General features: G+C 46.5%; 1 protein-coding gene across 1 annotated transcript; it reads right to left on the bottom strand.

The window, feature by feature from the left end:
• Positions 1–1,574: 1,574 nt before the first annotated feature.
• On the bottom strand, positions 1,575–14,893 carry HOXB4 (homeobox B4). Its single transcript, XM_074557347.1, has 4 exons — positions 14,442–14,893; positions 11,907–12,438; positions 9,776–10,574; positions 1,575–1,631 (listed from the first exon to the last, which is right to left on the bottom strand). The coding sequence occupies exons 1-4, from the start codon at positions 14,794–14,796 to the stop codon at positions 1,575–1,577; spliced, it is 1,743 nt and encodes a 580-aa protein (XP_074413448.1). The 5' UTR covers positions 14,797–14,893.
• Positions 14,894–15,109: the final 216 nt, after the last annotated feature.

Genomic DNA, 15,109 nt, shown 5'->3' on the forward strand with positions numbered 1-15,109 from the left:
TTCCTGGAGTTTGGCTTTGCTCAGCCAGAGAAAACCCCGATTTTCCCCTATTTTTAATTGTTTTTCCCGATTTTTAATAATTTTTCCCCCGATTTTAAATAATTTTTTCCCCTATTTTTAATTTTCCCCCCCGATTTTTAATTTCTTTCCCCCCCTCTGCACACGCCGAGATTTTGATCACAACCATTCCGGAGCCCAAAGCAGCCGAGAATATTTCTTTCTAATATTTATTTCTATTATTTGTTTCTAATATTTGTTTCTAATATTTATTTCTATTATTTGTTTCTAATATTTATTTCTAATATTTATTTTCTAATATTAATTTTCTAATATTGATTTCTATTTTTAAAGGGCTCGCAGCTCCCCCTGACTCCCGGGCCTGCCCGCTGTTATTATTTGGCCTGGAGTTTATTGTGTTACAGAAGGGAGGAGGGGAAAAAAAGAGGGAAAAAAATCAAATTTTGAGGCTGAGGAGCTGCCAAGCGCGGGGATCTTGGGAAATAAATAAAAATAAAGAGACAGAGAGAGCAACAAAGGGAAGCGCTGGAAAGGAGCAGGAGCCGGGGGAGGGGAGGGATCCCCCCAAAAATTGGCACCGAGCAGAGCCCGAAACCCTCGAAAGCCCCAAAAACCCCAAATCCCTCCGAGCACCCCCAAATTCCCGGCTCCCAAATCCCTGCGGGGTAAAGCCCGGGAGGGAGCGAAAATTAAGGGCGAAAATAAAGAATTTAAGGGGAAAATAGAGAATTTAAAGGGGAAAATGAAGAATTTCAAGGCTGAAAAAAGCGGATTTTGGACTCGCTGGGAGCCGGGCTCGGTTTCCAGCAGCCTTCGATGATTTCTGCGCGGATTTTATGGAGTGCGGGGCGGGGAGGGATAAAAAATCCGATTTAAAAGGGCTGGGGGGGCTCCAGAGAGCGGAAACTCCGCGGGGTTGAGGGAATTTCAGGAGAACTTCGGGACGATTCAAAAAACCGCAACTTTCACTTCGTAAAAACTTCTGCTTTTCTTTTTTTCCCCCCTTTTTCTTTTATTTCCCCTCTTTTTCTTCTTTTCCCCCTCTTTTTGTTTTTCCCCCTCTTTTTCTTCTTTCCCCCCTCTTTTTCTTTTTTCCCCTATTTTTCTTTTCTTTCCCTCTTTTTCTTCTTTTTCTCCTCTTTTTCTTCTTTTTCCCCCCTTTTTCTTATTTTCCCCCTCTTTTTCTTTATTTTCCCCTATTTTTCTTCCCCCCCCTTTTTCTTTTTTTCCCCTATTTTTCTTTTTTTTCCCTATTTTTCTTTTTTCCCCCCTCTATTTTTCTTTTCTTTCCCTCTTTTTCTTCTTTTTCTCCTCTTTTTCTCGCTCATAACGGGCAGACTCGTTTAAAAAGAGAAAAGAGCAGCAACAAAAGGGAGCGGATCCAGCGCAGGCACAAACGGAGCGCAGAACCCCCCCCCCCCACCCGGCATTTTTGGGGCCGTTTAATACCAAAAAAAAAAAAAAAACCAAAAAAAAAAAGCAGAAAAAACCCCTTATTTTAAATTTGGCGATTTTTTTTTGTTTGTTTAGTTTCTTTTTTCTCAAACCCCCTCGCTTCAAAAGCCGGCGAAGGCGGCCGAGCCCTCGGAGGTGCCGCGATCAAAAGGCGTCGCCTTTGTGAGGATGAAATGAGTTTATCCCGCCCGTGATTTACGGCCGCGGCCGCGCCGCTCTTATTGCGCCTCATAAATCTGTCAGCGGCGCTGGGAAAGCGCCGGGCGCCGTTCGGGGGGCGCGGAGCCAGCCCGGGACAGCGCCACCCCCTCGGCGACGCCGTCCCCGTGTCCCCAGAGCCCCCCCAGAGCCGCGCTGGGCAGAATATATTGAATTTTTCGGGATTTTTCACCGCACTGTGCAGAATATATTGAATTTTTCGGGATTTTTCACCGCACTGTGCAGAATACATTGAATTTTCCGGGATTTTTCACCGCACTGTGCAGAATATATTGAATTTTCCGGGATTTTTCACCGCACTGTGCAGAATATATTGAATTTTTCGGGATTTTTCACCGCGTCCTCACAGCCCCTGCTGCCCGCTGGGGATGGGCTCTGAGGTTTCCTCAAGTCATCTTAATTTTTTGGGACAATTTTGGGGATGTTTGGCCCAGTTCGGGGGTGTTTGGGTGGATTCTGGGTCGAATCTGGGGGTGTTTGAGTGGATTTGTGCTCTAATTTGGGGATTTTGGGGGGATTTTTTGGTCCAATTTGGGGATCTTTGGGTTGATTTTGGGTGGAATCTGGGGGTGTTTGAGTAGATTTTTGCTCTAATTTGGGGATTTTGGGGGGGATTTTTCATCTAGTTTGGGGATTTTTAGCCCAATTTCGGGATCTTTGGGTGAATTTTTGGTTCAATTTGGGGATTTTCGGGTGGATTTTTGCTCCACTTTGGGGGTCTTCGATGGGATTATTTTGTCTCATTTGGGCAACTTTGAGGGATTTTTTGCTCCAGTTTTGGGGGTATTTGGGTGTTTTTTGTTCCAGTTTTGGGCGGGTCTATGCTGGGATTATTTTGCCTCATTTTAAGATCTTTGAGGGGATTTTTTGTTTTGGTCCAGTTTTGGGATTTTCGAGGGGATTCTTTTGCTCCAATTTTCCCATCTTTGGGTGGATTTTTTTTTTCCTCCAGTTCGGGGATTTTTAGGTGATTTTTTATTTTTTATTTTTGCCCATTTTTTGGGCAGGGATAACAAAGAGCTCCGGGGGGATTTGGGGTGACCGGGGGGGTCCCGGGGAGGAGGAGGAGGAGGAGGAAGAGGAGGAGGAAGAGGAGGAGGAGGAGGGGGAGCACAGGGACTCAGCAAACAAAGGAATTTCTGAAATCAGATCAGACCAGGCCAGGCCGCAGCTCCTCTGCTCCTCTGGCTTTACATTTGTAATTTTTCCCCCCAAAAAATTAAAATTTATGCGGCCAACCCCACTCCCATCCCCCAAAACCCCCCCTCCCGACACAAAACAAGGCGCAAAAAAATCCCATTTTTACACAACAAAACCACGCGAGAAACCCCGTTAGGCCCGGAACGATCAAACCGCGAGAAAACAGAAATAAATCAAATTTTAGGATTTTTTCGCCCCCATTTTTCGCTCCCTCCCCGCTGACCGCCCAGGCCCGGCTTTGCTGGGCTGGGGGCTGAGCTCGGGGTCCGGCCCGGGGCAGGTCAAGGGGTCCGGGGTCACTCCCGGGCTGTAAAACCCGCGCTAATGGGCCAGAAAAGTGAACTCTGCGTGACCCCGGCCCGGCCGCGCGGCCCCGGCTCCGATTTCCTCATTTCCCACAGAAATCCGCGGGCACGGCCAAAACCCGGCGGGAAACGGCCCCGGCACGGCCTGAACCGGCTGGAAACGGGCTGGAAACGGGCTTGAAACGGGCTTAAAACGGGCTAAAAAAGGGGTTAAAACGGGCTAAAAACGGGCTAAAAACGGGTTTAAAACGGGTTTAAAACGGGGGTGTTCCTGGGAAGTTTTAAACCCGGAATATTCAGTTTATGGGACAGTTTAAACCCGGAATATTCAGAGTTCTTGGGACAGTTTCAATTGGGAATGTTCAGAGTTCCTGGGACAGTTTAAACCCGGAATATTCAGAGTTTTTGGGACGGTTTAAATTGGGAATATTCAGAGTTTATGGGACAGTTTAAACCCGGAATATTCAGTTTATGGGACACTTTAAACCCGGAATATTCAGAGTTTTTGGGACGATTTAAATTGGGAATGTTCAGAGTTTATGGGACAGTTGAAACCCGGAATATTCAGAGTTTATGGGATGGTTTAAACCGGGAATATTCAGAGTTTATGGGACAGTTTAAACCCGGAATATTCAGAGGTTTTGGGACGGTTTAAATTGGGAATGTTCAGAGTTTATGGGACAGTTTAAACCCGGAATATTCAGAATTCCTGGGGCGGTTTTAACCAGGAACGCTCCCAGTTCCCGGGACAGTTTTAATTGGGAATATCGAATTTCCTGGGACAGTTTAAACCGGGAATATTCAGAGTTCCTGGGACAGTTTAAACCCGGAATATTCAGAGTTTATGGGACGGTTTTAACCAGGAACGCTCCCAGTTCCCGGGACAGTTTAAATTGGGAATATTCGAATTTCCTGGGACAGTTTAAACCGGGAATATTTACAGTTTCTGGGACAGTTAAAATTGGGAATATTCCCACTTCCTGGGACAGTTTAAGCTGGGAATGTTCCCAGTTCCTCGAAGACTTTAACCCGGGAATATTCCCAGTTCCTGGGACAATTTAAACTGGGAATATTCCAAGTTTATGGAACAGTTAAACCCGGGAATATTCACATTTCCTGGGACAGTTTAAGCCCAGAATGGTCCCAGTTCCCGGGACAGTTTAAACTGGGATATTCCCAGTTCCTGGGACAGTTTATTCCTGGAATATTCACATTTCCCGGGACATTTTGAACCAGGAATATTCTCATTTTCCGGGACAGTTTAACCCGGGAATAATCGCATTTCCCGGGACACTCAGAGGCCGCTGCACCAAACCCTCCCCAAACCGTCCCGCGAGAGATTTAACTGGGGAAAAAACGGGGAAAAAACCGATTTTTGAGCATAAACCCCAAATCTCCACCCGGAGCTCCCGCAGCAAACCCCAACCACGCCCAGCCCCAAACCGAGACGGAATTTAAATAAAAACCCCCAAACCCCTCCAAGACCCGCCCCAAAAACGGAGGGAAAAGGGAAAACCCCACACGAGCGCTCGCGGGGAGCTTCTCCTTCCACCTCCACCGGCTAAAAACTCCTTTTTTTTTCTCTGATTTCCCCCAGATTTGGGTCAGAGCCCGGTCCCAAAGCCCCAAAGCCGAGAGCGGCTCCGTTACCTGCTGCGCTCCCAAATCCTTTCTGCATCGCCCTCATGCTCGGGGTGGCTCCTTCCGAACCCACAGGGGAAGGGGGGGCTGCACGAAATTTGGCTTTTCTCCCCAAAAAAAAGAGAATCTTTCACCTCTGGGGCGCGGGTTTTATTACCGGCAATATTTCTGTTATTATTATTATTAATATTATTAATTCTAATTCTCATTGGTGGCCCCGAAGGTTTCTTGCAGGAGTCCGGGGGATTTTTGCCGCCAGACGGTCTGCGGAGATTTGCTGTTGAATAACAATGGGAAAAGGGATAAGTATTTAAAGAAAAGAAGTGATTAATGATTTTCTGTATAATTCTCGCATTTTTCTTGCCTTCTGTCCGCTCCTAATGGCTGTGAACTTTCGGGTCCTATAGAAATCTCCTTTTCTCCCCCTTCCATCCCATTCACGCTCCCCAGCTTTGATTTGCCCCCACAGACCCCGCATTCCTGCCAGCATATGCTGCTCTTTTTTCATTTTTTTTCCCCCCTTTTTTTTTTTTTTTTGGGTTTAAAACACCCATTTTTGGCCATTCTCAGGAGCCCTCTCTCGAAACTCGCACCCTCTTCCCAAGCAGATCAAAGGGAGGAGCAGCGGAATAAAAATGCAGCAGCGACCAAACAAACCGCCCCAAACCTGGCGGAACTCGGATAAAATACAGCCCTTGCCAGGAAAATAAATAAAGAAAATAAAGAAACGTGCGAGTTGCGCTGTCGCCACCTCTTAAACCGCGAGAATTAAACCAAAACCCGGCCATAAATCCGATTTTTTTTTTTTCTTTTTTTCTTACATCACACCCAGCAGAGCCCGCACCATGTGACCGCAGCGATATTATTTATTTTAAAGCATTAAAAAGAGAAAAATTTAATAATAAAATCACCCGGGAGGGTTTTGTGTGAACGGGGGGCGGAGGAATTTTGGGGAGAAACGAGTGAGATCCTGCAGCCGGGAGAGATTTGAAATATCCCAGCCCTGCTTTGTCTCGGGATAAACTGGGGCCGGAATTTGGGTCCTGATCGGGCTTTTGGGAGGATTCCGTGAATATTGAACAAACCTTTAAAAATTATTATTATTACTATTATTACTATTATTACTAGTATTACTATTATTACTATTATTACTAGTATTGCTATTATTGCTATTATTACTATTATTACTATAATTATTTATATTATTTTTTATTATCATCATTATTTTTATTATTTTATTTTTATTTTATTTTATTTTTACTTTTAAATTTCATTCTATTTATATTTATAATTTCACTTTATTTATATATGGACATTTATATATCCATTTATAGCTACATTTTCTATTTATAGCCCTCTCCATTTATATTTACACTTTATATTTATACCTCTACTTATCGCTGCACTTACACCCACCCTTACAGATATATTTATACTTAAATCTATATCTAACACGTTTTTATTCCTATTACCATCATTATTTCAGCCCTTTCCCTGAGCTGCCTCCACCCCCTTGGAGGACAATAAATTTTTTTTTTTTTGTGGGTTTTTTTTTTTTTTTCCTCTCTCGATCCTTTCGTACCCGAAAAAAAAGAAAATGAAAATTAATACAAGAGCTGCGGCTGACAAAAGGAGCCATTTGTCTTCTTGATTATCTATTTGCTTGTCAGGCCCTGAGCTATGGCAGGAGCGGCTCCTTTTGTGCACCCCAAACCCACCCAGAACCCCCCGAACATCTGGGCCCAAATTGGACTCATTAATGCATTAACTACCCCGGAGAAGGAGGGATTTCAAACAACAACAACAACAAAAAAATTTAAAAAAAATAGAAATAAATAAAAGCCAAAAGATCTCAGGAGAAATCGGAGGCAGCAAAGCGTTAATGAGCGGCCGCGTTCGGGCTGGGGCGCGGAAAAAGAGAATTAATCTGCGCTTTGAACAAATAAATCATCATATCTGGGGCTTAGCGCTACTTAGAGCTGCTCAAACATCTTTTGTTTTCATTAGGGGGCTGCGGGCTGCGCCGCTGACAACACAAAAAACGCAGAAAAAAAAAAATCGTCAAAATTACAAACAAACCGATTGTTCGCGGCTCGAGATAAATATATTTATTTTTCCACCCCGTAAATAACCCCAGTCCGGCCTCACCCCCCGCAAGAACCACGCAGGGGCAGGTTTGGGATCAGAATTTATTTCTGAGCTGCGGTTTTGGGGGGTTTTTGGGGATTTCCGGGTAAATCCGGACACCCCCGAGGACAAAGGGGACAGAGGGGTCGGGGCCGCCCCTCCCCAGGCCCGAAATTCACATTTTCAGCCCCAAAGCGGGGCAGGGAGGAGCTTTGGGGCGCTCCCAGTTCATCCCAGTTCATCCCAGTTCATCCCAGTTCCCTCCCCACCCCCCCTCACTCACAATGAACCTGCTGGGGTTCAAAAAACCCCAAAAAAATCCAAAAAAAAGGGTTTGATCCCACTCCATTCGCTTCATTTCTTTGTCCAACACCTCCTTGACCCAACTCTCATTTTTAAATTTTTTTTTCTTGCTGATATCACAAAGTTCTCAACTCCCCGGAGAAGATTTTGGGGGTTTTTGTTGAGTTTTTGGGGTTTTTTTGGTTTTTTTGTGTCTCCAGTTTCATCTCTTTGGGACAACGGGGCAGAAACTTCGGGGTTGGGAAGAAAGAGAGGAGGGGGGAGAAAATTGATAAAGAAAATGGAAAAAAGGGAGAAAAGGGAAAATAAAGAAAGAAAAACAAAGAAAAACAAAGGGAAAATGAAGGGGAAAATGGGAAAAATATGGAGAAAGGAAAGGAATTTAAAAAAGGGGAAAAAAGGGGGAAAGAGAAGAGGGGAAGAAGGAGGGGGGAAGAAAATTGATAAAGAAAACTTTTTAAAAGGGGAAAAAGAAAAGAAACAAAAATACAACCCAAAGAAAAATAAAGGGGAAAAAGAAAAAAATAAAGGGAAAAATGGACAAAAATATTTTCATGAAGACGGGGAAAAGGGGGAAAAAGAGAGAAAGAAAAGAAAACAAACCATGAAAAGAAAAGAATAAAAGGGGGCGAAAAAGAAGATAAAATGAAAAAAAGAATATTTCAAGGGGGAAAAAGAGGGCACAAAAAAAAAAGGAAAATGAGGGGGAAAAAAAAAGGAAAAAAAGGAGAAAAAAAGGAAAAAAAAGGAGAAAAAAAAGGAAAAAAAGGAGAAAAAAAAAAGGCCAAAAAGGGGGTGGTGTAGAAAATGCAGTTGTGGGGAAGGAGCCGAGGCTCATTTATTAAAGCGGGCGCTGCTGTCGGGGTAATAGCAGACATAAGGTCCATCCTTTGTACGGGAGAGTAAACATGACAAATGGGGCCGAGCTCGGCGTGATTAAAGATGAAACAAGGATCCATCTCAGGCAAATCCCCAAAAAAAAATCCTGCTCCAGCCTCCCCTTCCCCGGCAGCCCCGGCTTTGTGCTCAGCTGAGCCGGCCCCGCGCTTCGAATCGGGGTAAAAATGGGCAAAATTCAAATTATTGGTGGGAATAACCAACACCCGCCTGTCCCTGTGGGTCAAATTGGCATAAAAATGATAAAACTCAAATTATTGGTGGGAATAACCAACACCCGCCTGTCCCTGTGGGTCAAATTGGCATAAAAATGATAAAACTCAAATTATTGCTGGGAATAACCAACACCCGCCTGTCCACAAAGTTAAATTCATGTTAAAATGATCAAAATTCAAATTATTGGTGGGAATAACCAACACCCGCCTGTCCACACAGTTACATTCATGTTAAAATGTTCAAATTTCAAATTATTGGTGGGAATAACCAACACCCACCTGTCCACACAGTTACATTCATGTTAAAATGTTCAAATTTCAAATTATTGGTGGGAATAACCAACACCCACCACTCCCCGTGGGTCAAATGGCGTAAAAATGAGCAAAATTCGAATTATTGGTGGGAATAACCAACACCCACCCGTCCCTGTGGTTAAAATTTAAAAAATGATCAAAACTCAAATTATTGCTGGGAATAACCAGCACTCGCCTGTCCCTATGGGTCAAATTGGCATAAAAATGATAAAACTCAAATTATTGCTGGGAATAACGAGCACCTGCCATTCCCTGTGGTTCAAATGGCACAAAAATGATCAAAACTCAAATTATTGTGTGGAATAACCAGCACCCAGCACTCCCAGTGGGTCAAATGGCATAAACATTATCAAAATTCAAATTATTGGTGGGAATAACCAGCACCCGACCTTCCCCAGGGGTCAACTCAGTGTTAAAAATGATAAAACTCAAATTAGTGGTAAGAATAACCACCACCCGCTTGTCCCCGTGGTTAAAATCAGTGTCAAAATGATCAAAATTCAAATTATTGGTGGGAATAACCAGCACCCGCCTGTCCCCATGGTTGAAATAAAAATTAAAATTAAAATTATTGGCCATAAATAATGAGCACCCTGTCAGTCCCTGCTGTTCAGATCAGTGTAAAAAAATGATAAAAATTAAAATGATCGCGTTTCCCGCTCTGCACTCGCGCAAGTTCACACCCCAAGCACGCACACGCATCCATGGGGGCGGTTATGGGGCAGCGGCCCTTCTGCGGGATCGGGTTTGGGATCCTCCTGGTGGGATCGGCCTTTGGGATCCTCCTCTGTGTGGGATCGGGTTTGGGATCCTCCTGGTGGGATCGGGTTTGGGATCCTCCTCTGTGTGGGATCGGGTTTGGGATCCTCCTGGTGGGATCGGGTTTGGGATCCTCCTGGTGGGATCGGCCTTTGGGGTCCTCCTGGTGGGATCGGGTTTGGGATCCTCCTGGTGGGATCGGCCTTTGGGATCGTCCTGTGTGTGGGATCTGGGTTTGGGATCCTCCTGGTGGGATCGGCCTTTGGGATCCTCCTGTGTGTGGGATCTGGGTTTGGGATCCTCCTCCTTGTGGGATGTAACTTTGGGATCCTTCTCCTTGTTGAGTTTGGGATCCTCCTCTTTGAGGGATCTGCCTTTGGGATCATCCTTGAGGTATTTGAGTTTGGGATCCTCCTCCTTGTGGGATGCAACTTTGGCATCTTCCTCCTGGTGGGATCTGGGTTTGGGATCCTCCTGGTGGGATTTGAATTTGGGATCCTCCTCCTTGTAGGATCTATGGTTGGGATCCTCCTTGAGGGATCGGTCTTTGGGATCCTCTTTGAGGGATCTGCCCTTGGGATCCTCCTCCCTGTTGAGTTTTGGATCCTCCTCCTTGTGGGATCTGCCTTTGTGATCATCCTTGAGGTATTTGAGTTTGGGATCCTCCTCTTTGTGGGATTTGAGTCTGGGATCCTCCCTGTAGGATCTGGCTTTGGGTTCCTCCTTGCGGGACCGGCATTGGGGATCCTCCTCCTTGAGGGATGTGGTGTTGGGATCCTCCTTGTGGGATGCAACTTTGGGATCCTCCTCCTTGTGGGATCTGGGTTTGGGATCCTCCTTGAGGGATCTACATTTGGGATCCTCCTCCTTGTGGGATCTGTCTTTGGGACCCTCCTTGTGGGATTTGAGTTTGTGACCCTCCTCCCTGAGGGATCTGCTTTCAGGATCCTCTTCCTTGTGGGATGTAACTTTGGGATCTTCCTCAAGGGATCTGACTTTGGGATCCTCCTTGAGGGATGTGGCTTTGGGTTCCTCCTCCTTGTAGGGTCTGCCTTTGGGATCCTCCCTGTAGGATCTGCCTTTGGGATCCTCCCTGTAGGATCTGCCTTTGGGATCCTCTCTTTGGGATCCGCAGGGATCAGCAGGAGGAGCTGACCCGACCTCGGTGTTGGGTCATGAAGAGCAGCCTGACCTTTAACCCTGGATCAAACAATCATTAAATAATGATAAAAATTAAAACGATCACATTTCCCTTCCTGCACTCACACGAGTTCGTTCACACCCCAAACAAGCACACACATCCATGGGGGTGGTTATGGGGCGGCGGCCGGTCTGTGGGATCGGGTTTGGGATCCTCCTTGAGGGATCTGCCTTTGGGATCCTCCTCCTTGAGGTACTGGAATTTGGGATCCTTCTCCTTGTGGGATCTGCCTTTGGGATCCTTCTCCTTGTGGGATCTGCCTTTGGGATCCTCCCTGTAGGATCCGCCTATGGGATCCTCCTTGTAGGATCTGTGTTTGAGATGATCCTCCTTCTTGTGGGATCTGTGATTGGGATCCTCCTCCTTGTGGGATTTGAGTATGGGATCCTCCCTGTAGTATCTGCCTTTGGGATCCTCCCTGTGGGATCTGTGTTGGAGATGATCCTCCTTCTTGTGGGATCTGTGATTGGGATCCTCCTCCTTGTGGGATCTGAGTTTGGGATCCTCCCTGTAGGATCCACCTATGGGACCCTCCCTGTGGGATCTGTGTTTGAGATCCTCTTCCTTGTGGGAAGTAACTTTGGGATCCTCCCTGTAGGATCTGCCTTTGGGATCCTCCCGGTGTGATCTGCAGGGATCTGGAGGAGGAGCTGACCCGATCTCGGTGTTGGGTAACAAAGAGCACCCCTGCCTCTCCCCACGGTTCAAATAATAATTAAAATAATGATAAAAATTAAAACGATCACATTTCCCTTCCTGCACTCGCGCGAGCTCACACCCCAAACACGCACACGCATCCATGGGGGCGGTTATAGGGCGACAGCCGGTCCGTGGGATCGGGTTTGGGATCCTTGCTGGATCTGGGTTTGGGATCCTCCTCCTTGTGGCATCTGCAGGTGGGGTCCTCCTCCTTGAGGGATGAGACCCTGGGATCCTCCTTGAGGGATCTGCCTTTGGGATCCTTGTTGGATCTGGCTTTGGGATCCTCCTCCTTGTGGGATCTGCATGTGGGGTCCTCCTCCTTGAGGGATGAGACCCTGGGATCCTCCTTGTGGGATCTGCCTTTGGGATCCTTGTTGGATCTGGCTTTGGGATCCTCCCTGTAGGATCTGGCTTTGGGATCCTCCTCCTTGTGGGATCTGCATCTGGGATCCTCCTTGAGGGATCTGCCTTTGGGATCCTTGTTGGATCTGGCTTTGGGATCCTCCTTGAGCGATGTGGCTTTGGGCTCCTCCTCCTTGTGGGATCTGCCTTTGGGATCCTCCTCCTCCTTGTGGGATCTGCATTTGGGATCCTCCTTGAGGGATCTGCCTTTGGGATCCTTGTTGGATCTGGGTTTGGGATCCTCCTCCTTGTGGGATCTGCCTTTGGGCTCCTCCTCCTCCCTGTAGGATCTGGCTTTGGGCTCCTCCTTGTGGGATCTGCCTTTGGGATCCTCCTTGTGGGATTTGCGTTTGGCCTCCTCCTCCTCCTCCCTGTGGGATCTGCGTTTGGGATCCTCCCTGCGGGGCCTGCAGGGCGCTGGAGGAAGAGGAGGAGGAGGAGGAGCCGGACCTGACCTTGGTGTTGGGCAGTTTGTGATCCTTTTTCCACTTCATGCGGCGGTTCTGGAACCAGATCTTGATCTGGCGCTCGCTGAGGCTCAGGGCATGCGCGATCTCCAGGCGCCGGCGCCGCGTCAGGTACCGGTTGTAGTGGAACTCCTTCTCCAGCTCCAGCACCTGCTGCCGCGTGTAGGCCGTGCGCGAGCGCTTCGCCTCCCCGCCGCACAAACCGGGGCTCACTGCCGCGACACGGGGGGAAAAAAAAGGGGGGAAAAAGGTGTGAGAATAGTAAAAAAAAAAAAATTAAAAAAAAAAAAAAATGGGGGCGGATACGCGAAAGTGTTAAAAAATGAGGCGATGTGAAAATATAGAAAATGGGGGGGGATATATTGAAATGCATAAAAAAAAGGGGGGGGAAAGATGTGAAAATATTAAAAAAATAAAAGTGGAAATATGGGAAAATATAAAAAAAATAACCAGGAGGGAAATATGTGGAAATATTTTAAAAATTGGGGGGGGGGAATATGTGAAAATATGGAAAAATGGGGGGAAAGTATAGAAAAATGGAGGAGATGTGAAAATATAGAAAAATGAGGGGGAAATATGAGGAAATATAGAAAAATGGGGGGAAAGTATAGAAAAATGGAGGAGATGTGAAAATATAGAAAAATGAGGGGGAAATATGAGGAAATATGAGGAAATATAGAAAAATGGGGGGGGAATATGTGAAAATACAAAAAATGGGGGGAAAGTATAGAAAAATGGAGGGGGGATGTGAAAATATAGAAAAATGGGGGGTAAATATAGAAAAATGGAGAGGGGATGTGAAAAGACAGAAAAATGGGGGGGGGGATAAGTGAAAATACAAAAAATGGTGGGGAAATACAGAAAAATGGAGGGGATGTGAAAATATAGAGAAATGGGGGGAAAATATGTTTAAATACAAAAAGAAAAAGGAGGGAATGTGAAAATATTAAAAAGGGGGAAATATAAAAAAAATAGGGGGAAAAAGTGGAAATACACAAATAAAGGGGGAAACATTTGGAAATACAAAAGAATTGGGGGGGTAATGTGAAAACATGAGGAAAAGAAAAGGGAGGACATGTTAAAACACACAAAAAAGGGGAGGGGGAAAGATGGGAAAACATGAAAAAAAAAGAGAGAAAATGTGAAAACACATAAAAGAAAGGGAAAAAAGATGTGAAAACACGCACAAAAAAGGGAAAAAAACAAGGGGAAAATATAACAGGAAAGAAAAAAAAGAAGGGAAAACACACAGAGAAAAGGGGGAAATATAAGGGGAAAATAAATAGAAAAGGAGGAAAAATAAGAAAAGCACAATTACCAGCTGTTCCTTTAAAGGGGTCTTTTCCCCTCAAAAAAAAATCACAAAAAAAAAAAAAAAGCGCGTCACAGATTCTTTGTAAGGGGGGATTTGGTTTAAAAAACACATAAATAAAAAGGGAATGGTTCTAAAAATGCCCCCAGAGCCGAGGAGCGAATCTGCACCTCTTGGTGGACGCGGATTCCTGACTGGAGCTTTTCCCCAGACGCGATTCCCGTGCCCTGCCAGGGTGGAAATTGGAAATTCGCATTTGTGCGCTCGCAGCTCTGCCGGAGCAGCGCGGAATTATCCCCAAAAGTTCCCCCTGCGCGCTGGGAAAGGGGCGAGTGCGGGCTGGGAAATGCCTCCCTTGAAAAAAAAAAATAAATAAAAAAAGGGGAAAAAAAAGGGGGAAAAAAGGAGTAGAGGGGAAAAAAAAGGAGAATAAAAAAGGGAGGAAAGAAAAGGGAGGGGGAAAAAAAACCTGAGGGAAAAAAGAAAAAAAAAGAAAAGAGGGCAGGGGAGGGGAAAACAGTAAAACTTTACTCAATCCGCCACTTAAATACAAATTACCAAAACATAAAACTTCACTTAGGAAGATTCAACAGCCATAAAAAAAGAAAAAAAAGGGGGGAAAAAAAAAGTAAAAAAAAAAAAAAAAAAAGCAAAGTAGCCTGGAAGAAACTGGAGGAGGATGGTAACAGAGACTTCAAAGGCACATGGCCAAGCAGAGCAATAAAAATTTATGGAGGATGTAATTATAGCGCTCTGCAAAGCGGCGCTCGTAAATCTCCGCCGGGCGGGCGCTCCTTTTACAAGCGCCGCACCAGCTTTTTCCGCGGGCCCGCGAGGTGCTACTCCAACTATAAAGCGCGAAGCCCCCTTTTTCCCCTTTTTTTCCTCCCCGCACTCACTCACCCGAGCTTACGTGGACTTTTTTCATCCAGGGGTAAAGCACGGGCTCGGCGGGGCCGCGGCTGCTGCAGGCGGGGGGCGGGCTGGGGCTGCGCGGCCGCGGCTCGGCGGCGGCGCCTCCTCCTCCTCCTCCTCCGCGGGGCTGCGCGGAGCCCGGGCACGGCGCGTAGGGCTGCTCGGCGCAGGCGGCCCGAGCCCCGGGCCCGTACATCGCCTCATGGTGGAACGGAGCCTCCCGGTGCCTCTGGTAGTACTCCGGCGAGTGGCTGGGAAGGTAATCGCTGTGGGAATATTCCTCGCAGGGTGGGAACTTGGGGTCCACGTAGTTGGAGTTGATCAGGAAGGAGCTCATGGCCATTAATTTCTTGGGGGTTTGTGCGCGCGGGAGCGCGGGGGGGAAGGAGAACAATTATATCTGTGTATGTCTATCTGTATATATATATATATATATATGTGTGTGTATGCCTCTCTCCCCTCTGTCTCTTTCTCCGCTTAAAATTTATTCGTGCGCCCCCCACCCACCCGCCCGCCCCCCCCCCCCCCGCCTCCCCTTCGGTGCTTTTCCTGTTTGGCCGAGCCCTCCTACTTACTGTCAAGTGAACAAAGTTGGCTCCATGTGACAGCGCGGGCCAATGGCGAGGGCCACGCCGAGCCCCGGATAAGGAAACCTG

The sequence above is a fragment of the Zonotrichia albicollis genome, chromosome 23, assembly GCF_047830755.1.
Source record: "Zonotrichia albicollis isolate bZonAlb1 chromosome 23, bZonAlb1.hap1, whole genome shotgun sequence".
Lineage (NCBI taxonomy): Eukaryota > Metazoa > Chordata > Aves > Passeriformes > Passerellidae > Zonotrichia > Zonotrichia albicollis.

Bases quoted from the DNA above. Each gene is read 5' to 3' on its own strand.
- HOXB4 (XM_074557347.1), bottom strand. From the start codon at position 14,796: ATGGCCATGAGCTCCTTCCTGATCAACTCCAACTACGTGGACCCCAAG. The intron at 12,439-14,441 runs GTGAGTGAGTGC...GTGTCGCGGCAG, and splicing joins AAAAGTCCACGTAAGCTCGG to TGAGCCCCGGTTTGTGCGGC. The intron at 1,632-9,775 runs GTTACATCCCAC...ATCCTCACAAAG, and splicing joins ACAAGGAGAAGGATCCCAAA to GCGACGCCTTTTGATCGCGG.